This window comes from Monomorium pharaonis, chromosome 10 (genome assembly GCF_013373865.1).
Source record: "Monomorium pharaonis isolate MP-MQ-018 chromosome 10, ASM1337386v2, whole genome shotgun sequence".
Taxonomy (NCBI): Eukaryota; Metazoa; Arthropoda; class Insecta; order Hymenoptera; family Formicidae; genus Monomorium; species Monomorium pharaonis.
This window is the reverse complement of record NC_050476.1, coordinates 6,794,343-6,814,919: the sequence shown is the minus strand read 5'-3', so window position 1 is coordinate 6,814,919 and position 20,577 is coordinate 6,794,343. Positions and strand designations below refer to the sequence as shown.

The following is a 20,577-nucleotide window of genomic DNA, read 5'->3' as shown; positions in this document are numbered from 1 at the left end:
GGCTTAACGAATCGTAATGTAGAGGGCTGTTACAAAAATATGTTTCGCCGAGCGCCAAGTCGGGCCGCGCTTGATTAACGAAGTGCATGTCTCGGAAAATTTTCCCGTTGTTCAGAAAAACTTACGTTCATGCAAAAAGAGCTAGAAACGTACACGCGTGTGCGGGACTTGCATCAGATACAGGTACGTCATGGGGCGCTTTAACAAATGGTAATTAAATTAGAAGCATGCCCAAGTTTTACAAAACGGCGTGAGATATTTTATACACGTAAAAAAATATATTCCACTGAAATACATTTTTCGATATCCGTTACAGTTTGGCGATTCGAAAATGTAATTTAACTCCACTCGACGAAATGCCTATACAATCCCGCTTGGTTCTCAAGCGCAGGGGGGATATTGGTTGTCCCAAGGTGTCGATATATATCGTCTCGTTCGGCTAAATACTCGGAAGCCAAGTATCTCAGGACCGTCATCGGGTACGAGTAATATCGCCCACGCTGTTTTTCCAACAAAACGCCACCGCACGGTTATCCGGGCACGTCTTAAGACCGTCCCGGGGATAGGATCTTCTTCATGGGCCCGAAACACGATATTCCCCGACATGGTCTGCCCACGTGTTTCGCATCGACCGTTAAAATTCGCCTCCGCACGCTCTCGCGATCTGTCTCGTGTGCTGGTAGGTGGTGTATTATTTTTCCACCGGCATCGCCAAATTGGCTCGCACGGAATCTCGAATTACAGACATTCGACACCGCCGCGCGAGGAGGGTAGAACCTCTATCGTTTATTCCTCCTCCTCCTCCTCCTCCATCATCTCCTGCTCTTCCTCCTCCTACCATCGAAATCTACCCCTCGCCCCCCCCCCCCCCTCCGTGGTCCATACCCCGCTCTCCGGCATGGCGGAAAAAAATATTCCGCAATGTTCAATCGCTTTACTCGCACTCCGCTTGGAAAAATGGTGCGGAGTTTCTCTCCAGTTCGAATTGACGTTCCGGTGTATAAAAAGATATACCGTACGCGTTCGGAGAGCGGCGATGTTTTTCTCGTTAATAGAGATTCAATTAAGCCCGAGACAATGCGATTTTTCGGATAAACTGAGCTACTACGTAAATAGTGATGTAAACGTATAAACATATATACGGGAATTTTGGCATAATCTACGCTTATATTTTGTTTTATAAAGATTAAATAAAAGTTGATTAAACTTTTTATCAAGTATTTTCGTAAATTGAAATATTTTTTACAATAGAAAAAGTAAGAGTTCTTGTACAATAAAAAAAATATGAAAAGGAGACGATGCTAATTACAAGTGAATTAACGGTATTAAAAATGATATCAGAGACAAACAGGTAGACTCTACGTGTCTTTCGTGTACACGGAAAGAAGGCGTGTCGCTGCAGAATTAAGAGGAATACGGCGTACCTACGGGCGTGTAAACGCAACACGGGGAGTTATTGTAATCGCGGGCTTCCGTTCGTCGGAAGGCGCGGCGCATCTCTTCCTCGGTGATTTCTCGCGCTCCTCTCTTTGCATGTGTGACTCCCCCGGTAATACGACATCCTCGCCCGTGGGGGGGCCTCCTCTCTTTCTACTTGGGCGTAACCCAATAGGTTCTCCCATAGGAAGATCATACTTCGATACAAAGGCTGATCGCTACATCGCACGCGATCACGGTGCACGTCACGTAAACTGACGATCTTCATAGCACCATTTGCTGGCTCATCGCATAACACGCCAATATTGCGCCCCTTCTTGGAACGGAGCGCGTAACGCCCTACACTTTAACGTTTCATCAACGGTGTATCGGTGAATCGGTGAGCGCATACGAAAAGGCCTTTCTCTCTTTCTTTCTCTGATGAGATCGCGACTGTTCTCATTACGACGCAAGAACGAATCGTACGTTGGATTTTGATATACCGCACAATATATGGGTCATCGATAAATCCACAAAGCGTAATTTTCTCTTTACGTTTCGCAGCAGACCTGAAAAGTTTTTCGATCTCGATCATTAATAATCTGCCCTCTGGAGCGAACGATACTCGAGAAATATCTTTTATTACTTTCCAAAGACGGTAACGTAGGAATGAAACTTGCATTCGGGGTTTGACTTTGATTCTAAAAAAAAGGCTTTTTTTCTGCCCGTCATTCGGAAGGTTACCGTGAACGGAACCCGTTCTGGCGGAATCTCGCAGCATTTCAATTAGTTGCGTGCGCAACGTTCTCAAGATACCACGCACGATAATTCGTGCGTACGGCCACGCGTTGCCGCGTCGTTACGCGGAAGAGAGGATCTTGCCGTCATTCAGGGCAAATGAGCCATTGCGTTCTTTGTATCCGCTTTGCTTTTGTGCCACGGCAACGGACGCACCGTGTGGAACAAAGGTAAAGGGGTTTTCAAAACGCGAGTCTTACCGGCAAAAAAAAAAGAAGCACAGCCGTTTTATTCGACCACAGAAGTTTCAGTTTTTATTATCGGACGCTGGGAATGCCGTTCGGGTACTCGAATACTTGATCATTCGAATTCACGGGGCATAAGAGACTTTTGCCATTCAATTATAATTCACTTTGTTATATTTGGAAACGGCAATTCATCGTCGACAAAGGAATCTCAACTCTGGCACTAATAACTTTCGAAAATTTTAATCTTATCGTTACAAACATTTCAAAGAAGCTTAATTTCTACATCGGTTATTTAAATCAGCGTTTGTTCCTATTTACACGTTTGTTCCTATGACATATTCTACTGTGAAAAAAAATAATATGGCAATCTTTTGGGACAACTTTCTCATGTGGTCATCGCAAATACACTTACGTTACGCTATTACAAGATAACAACAAAGTTTTTTCGAAAAAAGACTCGCTGAAACGTCTGCTGTTAGTCCGACGATTTTTCCGTTCACTCATCAGTGTTGTTCTTTCTCTTTCCAATTTCAATTTGGCTTTATTCTTCGTTGCGTTCGTGCGTCTCAGACCCAGCCAGTATTCGGACCAGATCATTGTTCGACTCCACGACGTTTTTGTACGTGACGGTATCCCCATTCCTTCTCTTGAAGTTCCATTGGCTTATTGGCCGTTTGAGAAGGACCAAGACCGCGGCGATGATCATGGCAATAATCAATATCGAGAGACCCGTCCACAGAATCGAATAGAGGACCGACGAATCGTCTTCACATTGTAGCTCGTAGTTGGGTATTTCAGTCAGGAGCTTGGCTTGGTGCCGATCCGGTGCATGGCATCTGTCGTGCAAATTTAACAAAGTGATCGATTATATTCCTATATTCTCGGTGTCTTTCAATGGTAAAATATACTTAAAATAAAGTTAAAATGCATTACGGTAATAATTATGATATTTATATATTTTTTGCACTACGATAAGATGAGAAATTTTTATATATCTTCTTAAGGATCGAGTTTATCGTTTATCATTAATAAGGTGCAATAATCGTGATAATAAGAAATAAATTTCTCTTCGTGGAAAGTCTCGAGACATCTGAAGAAATAAAACTGAAACTTGTGATGAACAGCGCATGATACGAGTACTGCTGTCATGTTACTTTACAACATATTTTTAAGATGTAAAAAAGATATTTGTAACATTTATTAAAAAAATGTTATAGATAATCGAAATGAAGAAAATTACAATTCAAGAAAATTAAACATTCTAATTTATTTTATTTCTAATCGATATTAGTAACTTGTACCAACCGAGAGTAACATCCTCGTCGATATCTTACCTGATGTCTCGACTGAGATTCTTGGTTGTATTTAACAGGCCAATCCATTCCAATTTGCAATCGCACTTCCAGGGATTGTTTCCCAACTCGATGACGGGTGTTCGTTGCACCAAGGGGCGCAGCTCTACGCCCAGGGTTTTGAGATTGCAATCTTTTATCGAAAGGCGTTGCAATCGTGGCAGCACGACACCAATCTGCGGCCAAAAATCAAGCTGGACCAGCTGTTTGCAACCGATCATCGATAATATCTCGAGACTAGTCAGGTTTTCCAGATCATTCAGTGACAGCGATGTCAAGTTCGGCATGTGATTCAGATGCAGTTCTCGTAGCTGCGGTAGATACAAGTTCTCGAAGCTTATCATCTGCGTGCCAGACAAATCCAGCTCTTGCAAACTTATCGGTAACAGAGGTACCGTGCTGATCGGGTTCCAAGACAGGTCCAAAGTCGACAAGTTTGTCAAGGTCTTGAAGAAATCCGCTGAAAAGTATGGCGCGGATATGGAGCTCAGATTGAGGTGTTTCAATGCCCTCAAATTCCAAAACGCGCTTTCATGTATTCCATCCCCTATAGGATTATGAGACAAAGACAAATACTCGAGAATCTGAAAGAAAATTTCTTTAGTCGTATCTGGAGTGTATTTTATAGCGACGAATGTGCGTGAAAATTCACACATCAAAATATATGAGAGATATCTTGAAAAATTTATATGTCAAAATATTTGTTGCATAGCACTGTCGAGATATTTTAACAATGTTTCTGAGATATCTCCAAGATACTAAAACGTCATGATAATTTAGGCTGCTTTCCTTTTAGGGAACACAATCGACACAAACATCGTTCTATCTTTTTTTATGTTCAATGAGTAATAAAGATAGAACAATACTTGTGTCGATTGTGTTCCCTAAAAGGAAAACAGCCTTAATTTATCTCAGATGAGTGATATATGATTTTTATGTTTAATTTTATTTTTAATTCTTATATTTAAGGTAGTTTGAAGTTTGCTTAGGATATATTGTATAAATTATCTGATTGGTTACAAAATATATCTCAAAATAAACATAAAGCAAACAAATAAAATAAAAAGTTTAACTATTAATACCGACCATATTTTATGCAAATATTGCCGAGATATTTTTTTATAGATATATGAAAGAATCAATTTCAAAGGTAATTTCCATAAGAGATTTCAAATAAAAAATGACTAATAAATAAAGTTACCGTGAGGTGTTGCAGCATAGTCTCGTTAACAATAGTGAGCTTGTTGAAGGAAAGGTCTAGTATCTTTAATTTTGGTATCCGATCGTTCAAAGCATTATCGTCGATGTACTCCAATTTATTGTGGCTCACGTTTAACACTTGTAGATTGTATTCTTCCTTGCATAGGAAGAAGAATCGCTGAAGATGATTCTGAGACAAATCCAGTATTCTCAGGTGCTCCAGGTTGGTAGAGCAATCCAGAAAACTGTCGAATTCGTTCCCTCTCAGAATGAGCTCCGTTACTTCCTGCAGATGAATCTGGTTTTGCAGACTTATGAAGAAATCTTCTTTCTTCATTTTCCGAAATGAGAGGTCAACCTGCAATGCAAGCTCTTTTTCAACACAGTTTCACTTATGTGCGTAAAATGACTTCAGATTATTGTTTGAACATGGGCACGATTTCAACACGTTTCACTTTTTTGCATAAAATGACTTTAGATCATTGTTTGAACACGTGCACGATTTCTTTCAAATAGGATTCGAAATTCTCAATTTATTTCATAAATATTTATATTGACAATAAAAGACGAACTATTACACGAGAAACATTTCGCGAAATATAATTTTAGAACGCAAATTTAACGTTTCAACACATTTAAATCGCGGGAAGCGATTGTTCGCGCAAGAAAACGATGAAATTTAAGAAAGCGATAAGCTGATATTTGACCGGAAACTGATATTCACGACGCAAATGACAAAAGTGTCATCGGGTGTCCCAGAAAATGAAACGCTCACGAAACGACGTAATCTGATTGAAAGGGCCAAAAAGAATCACCGCGAAATTAAAAACTAACCCACCGTTTTTGCCGAGATGAACGAAACGACGATGACGAAAAACACGAGCGATCCGATCCACATTGTGCCAGGTAGTAGCTATCTAATTAGTCGATTTCTAGAGCGATTCGATCCCCGACGCACCCGATCGACCGATCGCACCACCAGGACCACTAGCGCGAACTACGTTTCCCGCACCGCGATCCGATGGAATGACAACGAATTCATCTGCGGCACTCTCTGCCGAAGATTGCAGTGTCGAATTAAGAGGGGAGGGGGGAGGTAGAAGAGTCAATTGCATTATAATGCACTCCGCACTTCGATTGAGACGCACACGCACAACACGTCTTTAGCTGATTTGCGTCGCTTTAAATTGCGATTTTCTACGATTTTTATCTCGATGGGAATTTTTTTCGCGATTTTATTTCTGATGAAATTATATTATCACATTAACATAACATAAATAAGGACACCGCCATTCTCGCTTCGCGTTCATGTACGAATTTGTAACGAAATTCGACGATTATTGTGCAATTTAATTGGCAGATAACGTTTAAGTTACCTATACATATGCTTCGTTTGTAGCTACGAATCGTTATAAGGTTTGAACGTGAGCGAACTCACGTAGGAATTCATGAGATCTCGCACAAATATATTTTTTAAGTAAAATGAGACTGTCGACGCGTCGCGAAAATCGCAGCGTGAATTTAATCCGTCCCCGGTCAGAAGTTCAGAATCGCCGAGGCTAACGCACCGCTGACTGATAAACCAGCGATTACGCGAGTCGCGCGCACTGTAAATTCGTCCCAGGCCGTGGTCCAGCGATTGTTTCTTTGTCACAATTAATTAATTAATCGCGCATATTTTTTCAATTATTAAATGACGTTGGAGCGATATCTCCGTATTCGTGAGATTTATGGGTCGTTAGAACGTCATGAGTAACCGTGCTTCTCGTGACTAAACTCGCGCCCGAAATACGTTAATATATTTGCTCTGCTATGCAACGGAGAATAAAAATACAGGCTAAGAGCGATAAACCTCGCTCTCTGTGCCGCGCGTCTAACGACGATAATGTTGCTCGTGTATCTCGTAATTAACATTGTAATTATCGGTGAATTGTGCGTAAAATTATGTGTTATTTTCGAAGCTTCATAATCTTAAAGATAAAAATTTGATTATAAATCTACGTTATTTTTGGAATTTTACATGATTATAGAGATTAGAACTTATGATTATAACAATATACAATATTTTCAGTTTTATATTTTAGCGATTATAATTAATTATGTAATAGAGGGATTATTCTTGATGGTATAAACACAATTTTAGGAAATTAATTCAGATGAAATAAAATACATATAAATATTAAAATATTTTATTAATAACATTTAAAAAAGAGAAATGCAGCATACACTAAATAATTCTCAAGATATTTGAGGCTTTTTTTAAATATTGCAAATATCTGTCCTATTCGGGAGAGAAATCTCAATTGTGTGAAAATAATATAAACAAAAAGCTCATTAAAAGTCAGACGTTCACAGAACCGTATCTTTTTTCGCGCCCGCGATGAATAATTGCGACTGCATATCATATGCACGATAAACAATAAATATAAACAGCGTTTCCGACGTATGTTACGATAACAAGGGGAGTCGTTCACTTTTTCGGGGTTTGCGGCGTGCTGGTAGCCTTGAAAACTAACGGGTTCGACACCCGAAATATGCTAGGCAACATTGTGGCTAACGTTCCAAACACCTCTTCCGACATTCCCTGCAAATGATAACAACGTGATATTGGCGTGAGTGGAATCTTTTTCCTTCTACTTTTAATCTTTCATCTTAGATTACGCTTATCGTCGGACTTACTTTCGGCACGAGAAACTGGAGATTCTTTAACTCAGCTCCACCCCAGGACGCCATCTCAATCATAAAGCCTTTTACACATTTGAAGACTAGCTCTGCTCGCTTCGTGCACCAGGCGACCGTCATATCCTACAGCGACACGGTGTAGATTACTTATATTTTTTACCTAATTATCTAAGAATTATCTGAATTATCCAAGCAATAGATTACCTCTGACATTTCATGAACGAGCAGCACGGGTATTGTCAGCGTTGTCACATCGTTGCAACACGCCGTTTTCAGAATATTTCGTAATCCCAGAATAGCAGGATGTCTCGAGTTGATATCACCTAAAATTAATATCGTTCATTTAACTCTGTAATCCGTTACGCGGAAAATTTATAACTGGCATTTTATTTACCAGATCTCAGGGAATCGTTGACCACCATGTGAAACACCACGTGAACTTGTGCCAGATTGGAATGCCTTGTGATAAAAACGTCGCCTGTTTGCAGACTCTTGCTTGTCGTTGATTTTTTCGCCTGTAAACAACACGCACGATTCTACATTTCAATATTTTATCAACTACATCATATTATTAAACTTTTAATAGTGTCACTTACATGGGAATCACTTCCTTCCCTATAATGTGCCTGCCTCCATGCAACGGCATCCTTCACGTCTTCCCGAATCTTTTCCAATTGCTCATCGATAGATGGAAAATGAAATTCCGTAGTTAACTGACATATCGAACATAGTTCTGCAACGATATAATATTCAAGTGTTTACATGAAATGTCATAAAAACCTAGATAAAAAGCTCATTAAATAGTTTGAAAACTTTTAATGTATATAGAATATTTTAATTTTCAAAGTCTGTTAGAAAGCACCTTTTGTTATTCCAGAATAACTGCCTAAATGATTATCGCTTAAGAGGACTAATCCACAGAGATCGTTCGAATACAGTCCTAACGCTGTTTGCAATCTTTGTGGTGTTGGATCCATCCTAAAATTAATATATTTTCCATCATAATTTTAATTGAGGAAAAAAATGTACGTTATCGGAGACATTAATAAATCGATTCCAAGTATATTTCTATGCTTCGGTAAAAATTATTAGACGTACCCAGACTCGCTGTTTTTCGTGCGGCAAAAATCAAACACATCTCCGGTCAGTATGCGTATGTTGTGCATTTGTTTCATCTGAGATCCCAAATGTATGGTGAAGCTTTCTTCTAACAGGGGATAATCTGTCATTTGCTTCTCCTCGCTGTGAACGAATTTGTCTAAAGCCGGACGCAACGGCGGTAGCGGCACCATAGGTGAACCCCTGTAAGAAGGTACGCTTTTTCTTTTATCTCGATGAGATCTTTAAAAATTTTTTTTTGCTATAAATTGATCGATAAATTGATTATCGAAATGCGAAAGAGAAAACCTACATTGGCGTGGATACCATACTGGTCTGTTGTTCTTCGAGCAGTCTCATGATCCAATTTCGGTATTGCCGGCGTTGATCCAATCTCAAAGCGTCAATTTTGGATCCCCAGTAACCTTGCAGTAGACTTTGTTCTTCGAAATGACGACCAGCCATGTCGTTTATGGACTTTTCGGTGGATCCTGCTTCGAGAGTCTCGACGGCAACGCGCATTTCATCGGTTTGTCTGGAATTCACGTATGATTCTTTTTTTTAAAAACTGATTTTATTTTTTAATCGAAATCTTTATAATTAATAAAATGTTAGATAAATGTAAATGTGAAATTTACATTTCTATGACTTTGTATATTTTCACATTTCATATTTCTTAAGTATAGATATATATTTAAAAATGTCAGAAATAGAAGAAGGAATCGTAAGGTGTTACTAACTTTTGTGTGAGATTCTCATAGTCGGTATCTCTCATTTGAATTACTTCAGTAACATCCCGACCAAATTTATGTTCTGCCTGCAGAATTGGTTCTAAAGACGGAGAATGCACTAATCTGTGATACGCTGCGGCAAATAATTCCTCATCTGTGGTCCCAATAGGATCAGAATATTCTACGGTCTTCTGCTTGTATATTTTCTCCCAGTTTTTAATTATGTCCTCTAAATCTAAATTGCCCGTTTTGGCAGCTTCGATAAGTTTCTCTGCTTTTTCGTCATGAAACTGCAGCGTAAGCTCTTTGATATTTTGCTGCAGGGCTTCCAATAAATCCGATTCCACATAACAAGGTAGTTTGAATGACGACATTATACGATACATTAATTCTTTTATGGAGCCGTGATACGGTATTTTTAATGGAATTTCCAGTACATATTCTTGATTCGTAGTACATGTCGGAAACTTGTAGACGAATGTTTTCTCAACGTATTCCTCCTCTGCTTTATTCATTGTCTTTAATATTTGTTTATCTGTCATAAATTTCACAATAAATTTGTATGAATTTATGAAAAGCAGATAAAATAATATACATTTTAACAATAAATGCTAAAGTAAAGCAATCATATGATTAATAACCGCGATTAGAGTAATAAATTCTATATAATTAGTTTTTATCTGTGTGTGTATATATAGAGATATTATAAGACTTGGAAAAGATACACTTATCCTGCCAAGGTCAGCTTTCACAACATTCGGGTTAAGAGGGCAAAGATAATTCTCAGTAGCAGTTTGTGATTATGTTTATTGTCTATATTTATTTCAATGATAGCGGCAGTCAATTATAAATTAACTTTAATTAACTACAAATTTGAGTGCTCGTGTAACTTATGAATCCATAAAATAAATCAAGTAAATCATAATATGATAAAGTTTGTCATGTAAAAAAATCTGTAAAATATCAATGGAAAGTAAGCATCGAATACTTTTGCTGTTCGAAATGAGTCAATCAAGTCAGTTGTTTTTCAATGAGCTTTTATTTCAACTTCAGTTCAAATATTCGTAGACACATAATACAAATTTTTCATTGATAGTAATTCAGAAACAAAGTAGAACAATTTTTCCAAATGTTAAGGCATTTAATTGCTTTTACTTTATCGATTTATGAGAACGTTAGTACGAGCTATGGTAAATAATAAAAAAATGTCAAAATACTGATCACTGTATAGTAAACAAGCTCATAATTTTTGCACTGGATAATTCAGACAAGTATACGAGATTCATTTCACAATTTGTTGGAACATTCATATATCAAAATATGTAGTCGAATAAGACTTATTTTTTTAAATAAACATAGCTCTTTATATATATGCAAGAAAATTAAAATAAAAGGATTATAGAATTTGAAAAAGTACATATACTACAATAATTAAAAGAATTAAATATTTCTTTAAAAAAATCTCCTTTTGTAGAAGATAAACAAATTAAATAATACTACATATATAAATAATTATATTAATTCAAAGTTCGCAAGGACAATCTACAAAAAGTTTAGATTCTTTTCAAATACCATTTAAATACTCTCTACTAACTTCATTTATATCTATTGTTTTTATATTTATGCATTTGTCAGCAGAATTTTTTAAAATTCACTTTGCTCGATTGTTTGATGTTTTTTCTCCGTTTTACACTAATAAATACTATAAAAATGAAAAGGAGTGTATGCTACAATGCATTATTAGAACGTGAATTTACGTACTGATACTCATTATTCTACTGATATTGATGTATGTCATCCGATTATTGTACGTTTCGACTGTGATCAATCTGTCAACTTGTTAATATAACCTCTTTAACCTGCACACACAGATTCTTCGCACTGCCGTTAAACGAACGATGCTTGATGTAATCTTTTAAAATGTAGAATTTTATATAAATTCGAAATAGAGATACCGTCTATTTCTCGCGTCTTTCTGGTAATTTGACAACACACTACGTATTAATAAAAAATTTATTGCCCCCCCCGCCCCCCTTTCCTGCTCTCATCCATCCCATTTCTATTCTTAATGACAGTGCGTTCAGAAAATACAATAAGTTTGTTCTTTTTAGCTAAACTTCATGTATGATTTATTTTCCCTATTTTATTCTTCAACAGAAGAAAAAGAGATAATATAATAAAATAAAACGTTCTAAAGAAGTTTCAAAAACAATATGCCTAATATACAATTGGCTTTTCAATTTGATTGTTAAAATATGTGCTAATCAGAGTCGAACATAACACGAACAGGCCTATGGTTTGGTCGAAGTCGGTATATTTTCTGAACGCTTTCTACTAAAGTGGACGCCATGCAACGCCATGTCAGTTGCATAGCGAAGATATTCTTATGATATTTTTGGCGGCGATTTCGGCAGGTGTTTTGCGGTGATTAAATAAACAAACTATCGCAATGCTGGATCATAAGCAAACGGAAGAACTGACGGATCACGAGGCTGAATTATATGACAGGCAACTTCGTCTGTGGGGCTTAGATTCACAAAAACGGTAAGTCTCGTATCTAACCTAACAGATACCGGCGTTTCATGAAATCGTAAATTATAAGTGCGATACGCTTAACACGGCTATAGAAAGATTTCTGGCATAGACGTGATTTGTTTCTCTTCGCTATTTATCAATTACATGCGTACTTTACATACATATGTGTTTTATAATAGACTAGACACTACAGACGCGCGCTTCGCGCGCGCTATTTAACAGGAAAGCGTAATTTGTATATAGAATTTGAATTGAATGCTATTGTTTTCTCGAACGTTTTTTAACCATACTTTTCATAGGTTGCGAGCTGCTAAAGTTCTTTTGATAGGACTGGATGGTTTCGGGGCGGAAATTGCTAAAAATATTATTCTATCTGGAGTCAACAGTGTTACATTTTTAGATCACAGAAATGTAACGGAGTTGGACAGATGTTCGCAGTTTTTTATACCAAAAGAAGATATTGGAAAGAATGTAAACATTAAACAGATTATACTATCTTACTATACAAATAAAAATGTGTGCTGAAATAATTTTGTACTCGCAGAAAGCTGAAGCATCGTTGGAACGAGCACAAAACTTGAATCCTATGGTTAACATTAGCGCAGACTCGGATAAGGTCGATGAAAAGCCTGATGAATATTTTGGACAGTTTGATATAGTATGTGCTATGCACTGTACCATCACACAGCTGAAGAGAATCAATCGAGCATGCAGAAATCAAAAAGTCAAATTCTTTGCTGGGGATGTATGGGGGGCGCTTGGTTATGTGTTCATAGATTTACAGGAACATGAATACGTAGAGTATGTATACATACTTACATTTATGAACTTAATTTGCATATATTAACCCTAGACTGTGAGTGAATTCTCAATTTAGATGCTAATTTAAGTTTAATGCAGTTTTTGTTATCAAAATTACTAGTTTAAAATTAATAAGATTTTTTACATTAAAGTGGTGTTGGTTAAGTCATTCTACTACTTTGAAACCTATAAAGTAGAAAAAAACATTTGTAAAAATGTAAAAAATGCTTTATAAAAAAGAATCTTGGGAAATCTTTTAGGGATGTGCCAAAAACGAATAAAGTGACAGTACCAGAAGGTGGTGATTCTATAGGTAAAGAAAAGATCGAAACCATAATAGTTAATAAGAAGTGCACAGACACTTTTGTACCATTTGAGTTTATCCTAAATGCTCCGAAAACATCTTTAGTTAGGGAGGAAGAAATCTACTATATGATGCTGAGTACGTTTTTAAGAATGTTTTAAAGTAAAACTTTAGTTAATATATTCTAAATAATAATTTTTTTAATAGTACTGTTGAATTATCGTGAAAAATATGGTGAAGATCCATTGCCTAGTGAAAGAGGTTGTGAAAACTTGAAAAATGAAGCTGCTGCTATTATTAAAAAATACGAACTAGGCGATAAAATAGATCATTTAGTGGAGTACGTATAATAGCTTTGGCGCATAAATCCTAAAAAAAAATATGTTTTGTAATATATATGTTTTTGTAACTATAGGAGCGATTTGTATGCACAACTCAGTCCAGCTTGTTCTGTCATCGGTGGTGTCATGGCACAGGAAATAATCAAAGCGGCGTCGCAGAAACACGCTCCACTCAATAATTTATTCACATTTAATCCAGACACATCGTGCGGAGTTATTTTGAAATTGGGATATTAATTAGATGTGTTGTGTAAAATTAACTATGCTAAAGATTTTCTTTTATAATACTGTGATACATTGAATATGGCATTACGCTTTTCTATTTATCCATCCTTTTTATACAGGTAAAATTACAAAAATTGATTTCAGTAATTACATTTAAAAAATAAAAATTTTTACATGTAATTTATATTGTAACTGTAATATATCCACCGTTTTATATACATTTGTAAAAATGTATTACACACGTTATATGTGTAATATATTTTTTATTTGAGTACAGAAAGTACAAATGTTTTGCACGCATATATATGATTCACTCGAAACTTCCGGCAAGGCAATTTCGAGTTCGCTTTGTGGATTTTTTTCGTGCGCTCTCGGGTGGAAAACGCGTCGCGAAACGTAAAACGGGGATTGAAAAATTGAAGGGGAGCCGATTAGGGTATGCCTCGTTATGCTTTATCGGCTCACGTACATTATTTTCAAGGGAACGCGTTCCGCACGTTTGCTCTCTTTCTCCTGAAATTTTCGTGAAAACCTGTAGTTTGATAGTTTAATTCGCACAAATATGCGCAGTAAAAGATTTTATCAAATAGTAATGGCAATGATATAGTTTGTAATCTGCCCTCGATGAATTATTACTGTCATCTACTTCAGTATGCTGCGTGAGACAGTGTATGCTCAACGAAGTATACGCGTATATGTATGCTATTTTGCCTTCATACACGCGCGCCCGCGCGAACGAAATGATTGATTCGATCTTCAGCCATCCCAGAATTATGATGTATCGTCTTTTCCCGTGCACACGATGTCGTTGCGCGTCGAGCCTATCAGCGCGTTATGTAAATGCAAGGGCAGAGCCATGTAAACTGCTTCACTCTCTCTCTCTCTCATCGCAGGTATATACATGACGTGTTTCTTAACGATGCGGCCACGTGCGTTCACGGCTGTCGAATTATCTCGTGCGACGTTTTATTTCGTGCTCGTCGGGAAACCATTAGCCGGCGCGACACGTAAACGCTCCTCTAATTTGACATTTTGTTAGTATACGATGTTAACGTAAGCCGCGCATTGAGGGTGATGGTGGTACGTGACGGATTTGCCGTCACATTTCGACGGGCGCGGCGAATCGCATCGACTGGCGATTCATGTAAATTTAATAGTACGATGTCGCTTAAAATTCGCGATCACCGCATCGAATTCACTTCGTTCTATCAAGATTAGATAGACTTTAATTTCTCATTAACGCAGCTTCACGCGGATTATTCGAGAAATGAGATTACGATTTAATGGATTTACGTCCATTTATTTTATTTAAAAAATTTATTTGATCTATAAAAGTAAATTGTATATCTCTATTCGCTCTTTTTAGTATTTACGGATTCAACAGCGATGCGTGCTTGCCGGCGGAAAACATTCATTCGACGTGTATTCACAAATTTTGCACGGAAATACATAGACCACTATTAAAAGATATGATGATTAAGTACCTTCGCGGTTTATACGATCGCGTGATTATTATCTGACTTTAAGTGGAGAGACGTACTGGTACTTCCCGTGACTCATGCAAGGAATTTACTGAGGCGACTGTCGTTATACATACCCGCTTCAGAATTGATATAACACGTATACCTTCAGGAATGTTGAACGAACCTAGCGTTTTCTCCGCGGTTGACATGATTTCATTTATACACTTGAGTTACAGTTTACATCTCATACTGGTTTCGAGTATATTTTGCAGTCAATGGCGTGATGTAATAAATTTAAATATATTTGAGATTTTTAAAGAAAATATTTAAATTTTACATATATTATAGATGTAATAAAAAAAATCTTATATACACAGAAAAAAATGTAATATAGCCAATAACATATGTGATTGTGGGCTGCCAACTACATAAAATACTCAATACAATAATATTTGCTATTAATGCAAGTACAATGTTGATACTGCAATAGCATATATTATTGTATTAATTGGCAGTCCGCAATAACATATCTTATTGAATATATTACATTTTTTTTCAGTGTACTTTTTACATTTCACGCAATCTTGCAAACACACACACACACACACACACACACACACACACACACACACACACACACACACACACACACACACACACACACACACACACACACACACACACATATATAAAACACAAAAGATTTGATTAGAAATATTATTAGAAATGTGTGGCGTCACATCCCGAAATTCATCCGGCACTCCTGTGCTGTCATTTCCTCCGCGTGAAAAGGTTTCCGAAGGGTGCGCCCTTCGCGCGCACGTCGTACTTCGCACATTGATTTATGACGCGACGAAAATTATTGCCGCTGTTAAAATACCACCAGGCGGATTTATTGACAGACGTACGTCGCTCTTCGCGCCCTTGTCGAGAAGCACGAAGGCCCTCAAGATTGCACTTAAAGTCGAGCGTGAAACTAATCATGCCGGTGTTAACGTTAATGCAGTATTCACTATGGAAGTTTATGCGCGATACCGTTTCCTTCTTGCGGTGGCGGAAATGCGACATTAAATTCCGACGTTATCGTCGGACAGGAGCTTTTAAATCCCGCGTGTGGACGCGACGTTCGAGCAAAAAAAAGAGACTACGAGTCGCGAAAAAGTCGCATTGTCGCTGCGACGAAAATTGCGTACGTGCGGCAACTGCTTACGACTTCTTTTGCCGGTAGCGGTTTCTACTTATAACCGTGCCGTAACATGTTTTCCGCTTATCAGTATCTTATTGTCGGCACTGTACCCCGCTTTCTTTATTAACCTTGTTTGTACGCGGTTCGCCGCCGCCGCGAACGCTGCTTAAAAAAAAAAAAGGGAATCGTGCATTCTGATAACGCGATTACTGATGAGAAATGTTTGGGGCAGAGTTACATTTTTTTCTGTCTCACGTGTAGAATTAAAACGCTGTATCTGATAGAGAAAGAGAGAGCTTACGTTTTAAGTTTAATAACTAAATCTAAAAATAATAATAGACGCAAATTTACTTTTCGATAATAAGAATTAAACTATGCAATTTCAATTTGATTGCATAATTCAAGATTTCAGTCATTTTTTGAAATAACTTCGTATTTTTTCTTTATGCATTATGCACGGTATTTCGAAATCGAGTCTGTTAATAAAAAAAAAAAAAGATATCCGTGGGGCTTTTAAGCGTAGTAAAAGAAGATGCGATTTTTCTTTCTTTCCATTACCACTTTCCTTTTATACTGGATTGCCAGACATCTTTATATGTGCCGCGGTATTCCATTACATGCCGCTTCGCGTTATTTGAAGCGACTCGTAATGCCTCAACGAGGAAGGCGCATAGGTGAAATTCTGCGGCTTTGGGGGTGACGTCGCAGAAACGCGCGGAGGGCATAAAAAGATTTCATGGCTCGTTTTCTGACGGGAGGGACATAATATTTTTCGTGGCCGGACATTCGAGGCGCGTGGACCACCTCTCTCTCTCTCTCTCTCTCTCTCTCTTTCTACCTTCGTTCTTGCTCGCTGCATTAACAAAATAACGTAATAAAATCTGAGTGCTCTCCATTGCTTTCCGCCCGTCTCGTTCCCTCCCCGAAGACCGTTCTCTCCGCAGCTATTCCCCATCACCTCTTTCTTCTTTTTCTAGGTGGGCACTCGTAAAGTCCGATACATTGTGCGCCGAGAGTTATATTCGTCATGGTTGTAACTGTCGACGGTGGTGGACACGCGATCGGCAAAAGGATCGATGTCCTGCGACGTCTGCGATCAGCCGGTGGCGGCGCGTGACGGTGAGTCGCCTTTTCTTTCCTGATTAATTCACAACCGGCGACGGTACGAGCGTGTTTGCCGTTCGCTCTTATGACTTATTGACTCCACCCTGAGACCGTCTCTAACATTTTTGCTGCTTTATGGAGTTTCCTTCTTATTCCGTAAAATCCTTTCCACATCAATCACGGAAAAGAACACTTGTTCTTTCTGTTGTGTTACAGTAATCGTGCATTATCGTTTGCGTGCACGTAAATACAATGTTGGTTCTCGACGTCAAAAAAAAAGAAAAGGCGAAAAATGTCGCGTCTCTCGCGGGCTGTAAAGCTCGTCGGCCGCGATAACCGACGCTTCTTCGAGTTTCCGAGCCATTCGAGAGACCGGTGCTGAGAGGAGGGGGGGGGGGGGGGGGCTGGCTGCGCCTCCAGGTCGCGACATTAATTTCGTCCGAAGCAGTCGCGGCGGCTTCCGAGAGTTTCGGATTTCGAGCACGCCCGAGGAGCGCGATTCGCCGCGATATTGCCGGGGCTTTACGAGCAGCCATCGGTGCAATTCAGGCAGTTTTTAGGGTCAAACGAATAGCTAATGCAAATACGGCTTCTCGCGCCCGGCATTATTTCACCTCCCCCCCCCCCCTCCCGTAACTGGCCGTTAGTCTGGGTTTCTCGGCGTCGAGAATCCTTCTTCCTCCTCCTTCTCCTCCTCCAATTCTATTCCTCCTTGCTCCTTCGTTCGTGCGTCTATCTGTCTGTCCCTTCCTTCGCACTCGCTACAAGCATTTACGCGAGATCTTAATGCCCTTCGTTATCAATTAAGACACGGTCGTTGCAATTAATTCCGCGGTCGGTCACCCTGTCTCTTCCCGCTGGAAACGGCAAACGGAAACGGCGTCGTCTTACGCGAAAGGAACGTTCCTCCGCATCGCGACGTACATATACATGAATGAGGTGGTTCTGAATGCACGCTGATTTGTGGAGACGGGAAGAGAATCGGTTCACGTAGCAATTGTAATTGAGCGCGCGATAAATTAAAGATTCAGTGAATCGCGTTAGCAACGTTCGTAACTGTCGATTGCGCTAAGTTTCAGGATTTTGTCAAAATTCGTCAAAACTCGTTATCGCACAACGAAAATAAATCGCTTCGTCTATTCTCCGATAAATTGCGTTTCATTGAGCGTGCATGTCGCCGTTGGATGACATATAAAAAAAAATGTCGAACGTGCAGTGTCATGAAGATAGATGGACAGATAAACAGAGAGGAAGAGAGATTCAGATTAAAATCGAATTAATATGCATGCCTGCGCGCGAGTCCGCTTGGAAGCGACGGTGATGGAACGGCGAAATCTATCTACTACTGCCCGGTGAACAAACCTGTAATTTGTCAGAGCGGTTGGTCTCTAAGCCCCGGCATTATAATTTGCGCCTATGCAGAGAGCAAACTGGAACCAAGCCGAAAACGCGAGGAGGCGGGATGACGGCGGGGACGGCGAGGCGGCAGGAGGGCTAGCAAGGGTGGAAGAGGAAGAGAGAGGTTGAAAGGGGGGTCAACAGCCTCGGACACTCTTGGCTCGTACGCGAATCGATCGATGCTGGAACATCAGAGAGCGGGCTAAGTATTCATGGCCGGCGAGGAGTTTCGGCGGCCGAGGCCACCACGATGAATTCCTCATGAGGGCCATGAATCTAATGGCGAATCAATCGCGAAATTACCGCCGGCGATGAAACGACGTCCGTCGGAATCGCTTTCGCGACGCGCCGGCTTCCTCGAAGTAACTTTTCGAATGGATACCATTTGTCGTGCGTTTAACGTGGCGTCGTCTTATATACGCAAGGAGAAAGCTTCAGGTCCCGCGGACATTCAACTCGCCATTTTAATACGACAAGATCTCGTTGTGCAACACGAAACTTTTGCTCTTTCGCGAAATTTCAAGGATTCGTGTCGTTCTACGAACGACTGTCCTACCGCATGGGTTTTCTCGAGGACGCGACGGAAGAGCGTTTCGCCGATTTTATACGACACGATAATACGACGGGATAAACTGGTAAATGTTTTGCGCCACTCTGTCATCGGCTTTTCGCTTTTTTCCCCCCTCCGCGTAAGTCCTTCTGTTACTTCGCAACGCGCGTTGCCGAGGAGGACTCCTCGATGCTTCCTTCCACACAGCAAAAAGCTTAAGAGATCGCGGCCGGGAGGAGAGAGCGCCGTCCGTTAAATTACAAAAGGATCGTCGGTGCCCGCGCTACAATGTTTTCCTTCACATATGCCGAAAGGAAGTGTATCATAAGTTACCCGGGTGGGTGAGATCTATGGCGACGGGTTCGGGTCCATAATTCATGCTTTTGTTCGATTCTGTCGGGCATTATTTTAGGTTACGTCGAGAAATGCTTTCGGGATCGCGGTTTACCGTCCTCCTCCCTTCTTTTCCCGATAACCGGGAGAAAAATATGCCGAATTTCCTGCCGCCTCGCCGAGCTTAACCGGGATTCTAATGCGCGCCACCCTTGTTCGACGCACGATGGTATATGAATGCTGTTGGCCGTTCGCGTTATCGCTCGACACTCGAGTCGGGGAAAGCAATGCTGATCTGTACGTTGCATGGATCTGGTACACGGAAATTTATATGAAGTGCGGGAAAATGTTTTTTTTTTTTTTTACTTTTCCTCGAAAGGATCTTCTCAAAATTCGATCGTGCTTTAAAAAGCTAGCGTTTACCCCAAATCTAATATACGATATTACTAGCACACTTGATAACCTAACGATACTTTTTATTTCCTCGTTTATTTTATAATCTTGATGCCAGGCAAAATTCGCACGATCATTGTCAACCTCGGCCAATAATCGCGTCCTCGTAAAGTGTTCGGGGGGTAAAAAATGTCCGTTATAAATAACCGAAGGGAGCGTTATCCTTTTCGCGGCGGGCCCCGTGCGATTTTAACGACCCCGGGCGCGTCGCGCTTCTCGAAAATCGTCACCCGAAAGCGCATCCACCTCCGTTCGGCCCGTGTGTGTCATTCTTCTGCTGTCCGTTTAACAGCGGCGATAAAACATGTCTAGGCTCTCGTAAGAGGCGAAGCGCGCCTTCTCGAGGTGTGCGTCGCCTATACGAGGAGTCTGCGAGGCACTTTAAAGTATTTTCGGCAATATAAGGGCTGACTTATGGC

The 20,577-nt window shown here is 39.6% G+C and overlaps 3 protein-coding genes across 4 annotated transcripts; 1 reads left to right on the top strand and 2 right to left on the bottom strand.

Annotated features, from left to right (window-relative positions):
• Nucleotides 1–2,561: 2,561 nt before the first annotated feature.
• LOC105838544 (vasorin) lies at nt 2,562–6,720 on the bottom strand. Its single transcript, XM_012684183.3, has 4 exons — nt 5,793–6,720; nt 4,956–5,312; nt 3,737–4,338; nt 2,562–3,238 (listed from the first exon to the last, which is right to left on the bottom strand). The coding sequence occupies exons 1-4, from the start codon at nt 5,850–5,852 to the stop codon at nt 2,944–2,946; spliced, it is 1,314 nt and encodes a 437-aa protein (XP_012539637.1). The 5' UTR covers nt 5,853–6,720; the 3' UTR covers nt 2,562–2,943.
• A 407-nt stretch (nt 6,721–7,127) lies between these two features.
• On the bottom strand, nt 7,128–11,524 carry LOC105838542 (protein C12orf4 homolog). 2 transcript variants are annotated; one of them, XM_012684180.3, is made up of 10 exons: nt 11,227–11,524; nt 9,475–10,000; nt 9,048–9,269; nt 8,735–8,938; nt 8,499–8,614; nt 8,233–8,369; nt 8,031–8,151; nt 7,841–7,959; nt 7,634–7,759; nt 7,128–7,538 (listed from the first exon to the last, which is right to left on the bottom strand). In XM_012684180.3, exons 1-10 carry the CDS (start codon nt 11,261–11,263, stop codon nt 7,425–7,427), a joined length of 1,722 nt encoding a protein of 573 aa, XP_012539634.1. In that variant the 5' UTR covers nt 11,264–11,524; the 3' UTR covers nt 7,128–7,424. The 2 variants fall into 2 exon arrangements, with proteins under 2 accessions (XP_012539634.1, XP_012539635.1); XM_012684181.3 differs by having other exon boundaries at nt 7,397–7,538; nt 11,421–11,518.
• A 279-nt stretch (nt 11,525–11,803) lies between these two features.
• Nucleotides 11,804–13,851, top strand: LOC105838543 (SUMO-activating enzyme subunit 1). Its single transcript, XM_012684182.3, has 6 exons — nt 11,804–12,009; nt 12,300–12,471; nt 12,545–12,801; nt 13,062–13,243; nt 13,313–13,445; nt 13,521–13,851. Exons 1-6 carry the CDS (start codon nt 11,915–11,917, stop codon nt 13,681–13,683), a joined length of 1,002 nt encoding a protein of 333 aa, XP_012539636.1. The 5' UTR covers nt 11,804–11,914; the 3' UTR covers nt 13,684–13,851.
• The last annotated feature ends 6,726 nt before the right edge of the window (nt 13,852–20,577 follow it).

Excerpts from the sequence above, each read along its gene's own strand:
- LOC105838544 (XM_012684183.3), bottom strand. The coding sequence starts at position 5,852 with ATGTGGATCGGATCGCTCGTGTTTTTCGTCATCGTCGTTTCGTTCATC. Across the intron at positions 4,339-4,955 it reads CTATGCTGCAACACCTCACG|ATTCTCGAGTATTTGTCTTT; the intron begins GTAACTTTATTT and ends ATTTTCTTTCAG. Across the intron at positions 3,239-3,736 it reads AATCTCAGTCGAGACATCAG|ATGCCATGCACCGGATCGGC; the intron begins GTAAGATATCGA and ends TTTGCACGACAG.
- LOC105838542 (XM_012684180.3), bottom strand. The coding sequence starts at position 11,263 with ATGACATACATCAATATCAGTAGAATAATGAGTATCA. Across the intron at positions 10,001-11,226 it reads CAGTAGAATAATGAGTATCA|ATAAACAAATATTAAAGACA; the intron begins GTACGTAAATTC and ends AATTTATGACAG. Across the intron at positions 9,270-9,474 it reads TATGAGAATCTCACACAAAA|ACAAACCGATGAAATGCGCG; the intron begins GTTAGTAACACC and ends CGTGAATTCCAG.
- LOC105838543 (XM_012684182.3), top strand. The coding sequence starts at position 11,915 with ATGCTGGATCATAAGCAAACGGAAGAACTGACGGATCACGAGGCTGAA. Across the intron at positions 12,802-13,061 it reads CAGGAACATGAATACGTAGA|GGATGTGCCAAAAACGAATA; the intron begins GTATGTATACAT and ends GAAATCTTTTAG. Across the intron at positions 13,244-13,312 it reads AATCTACTATATGATGCTGA|TACTGTTGAATTATCGTGAA; the intron begins GTACGTTTTTAA and ends TTTTTTTAATAG.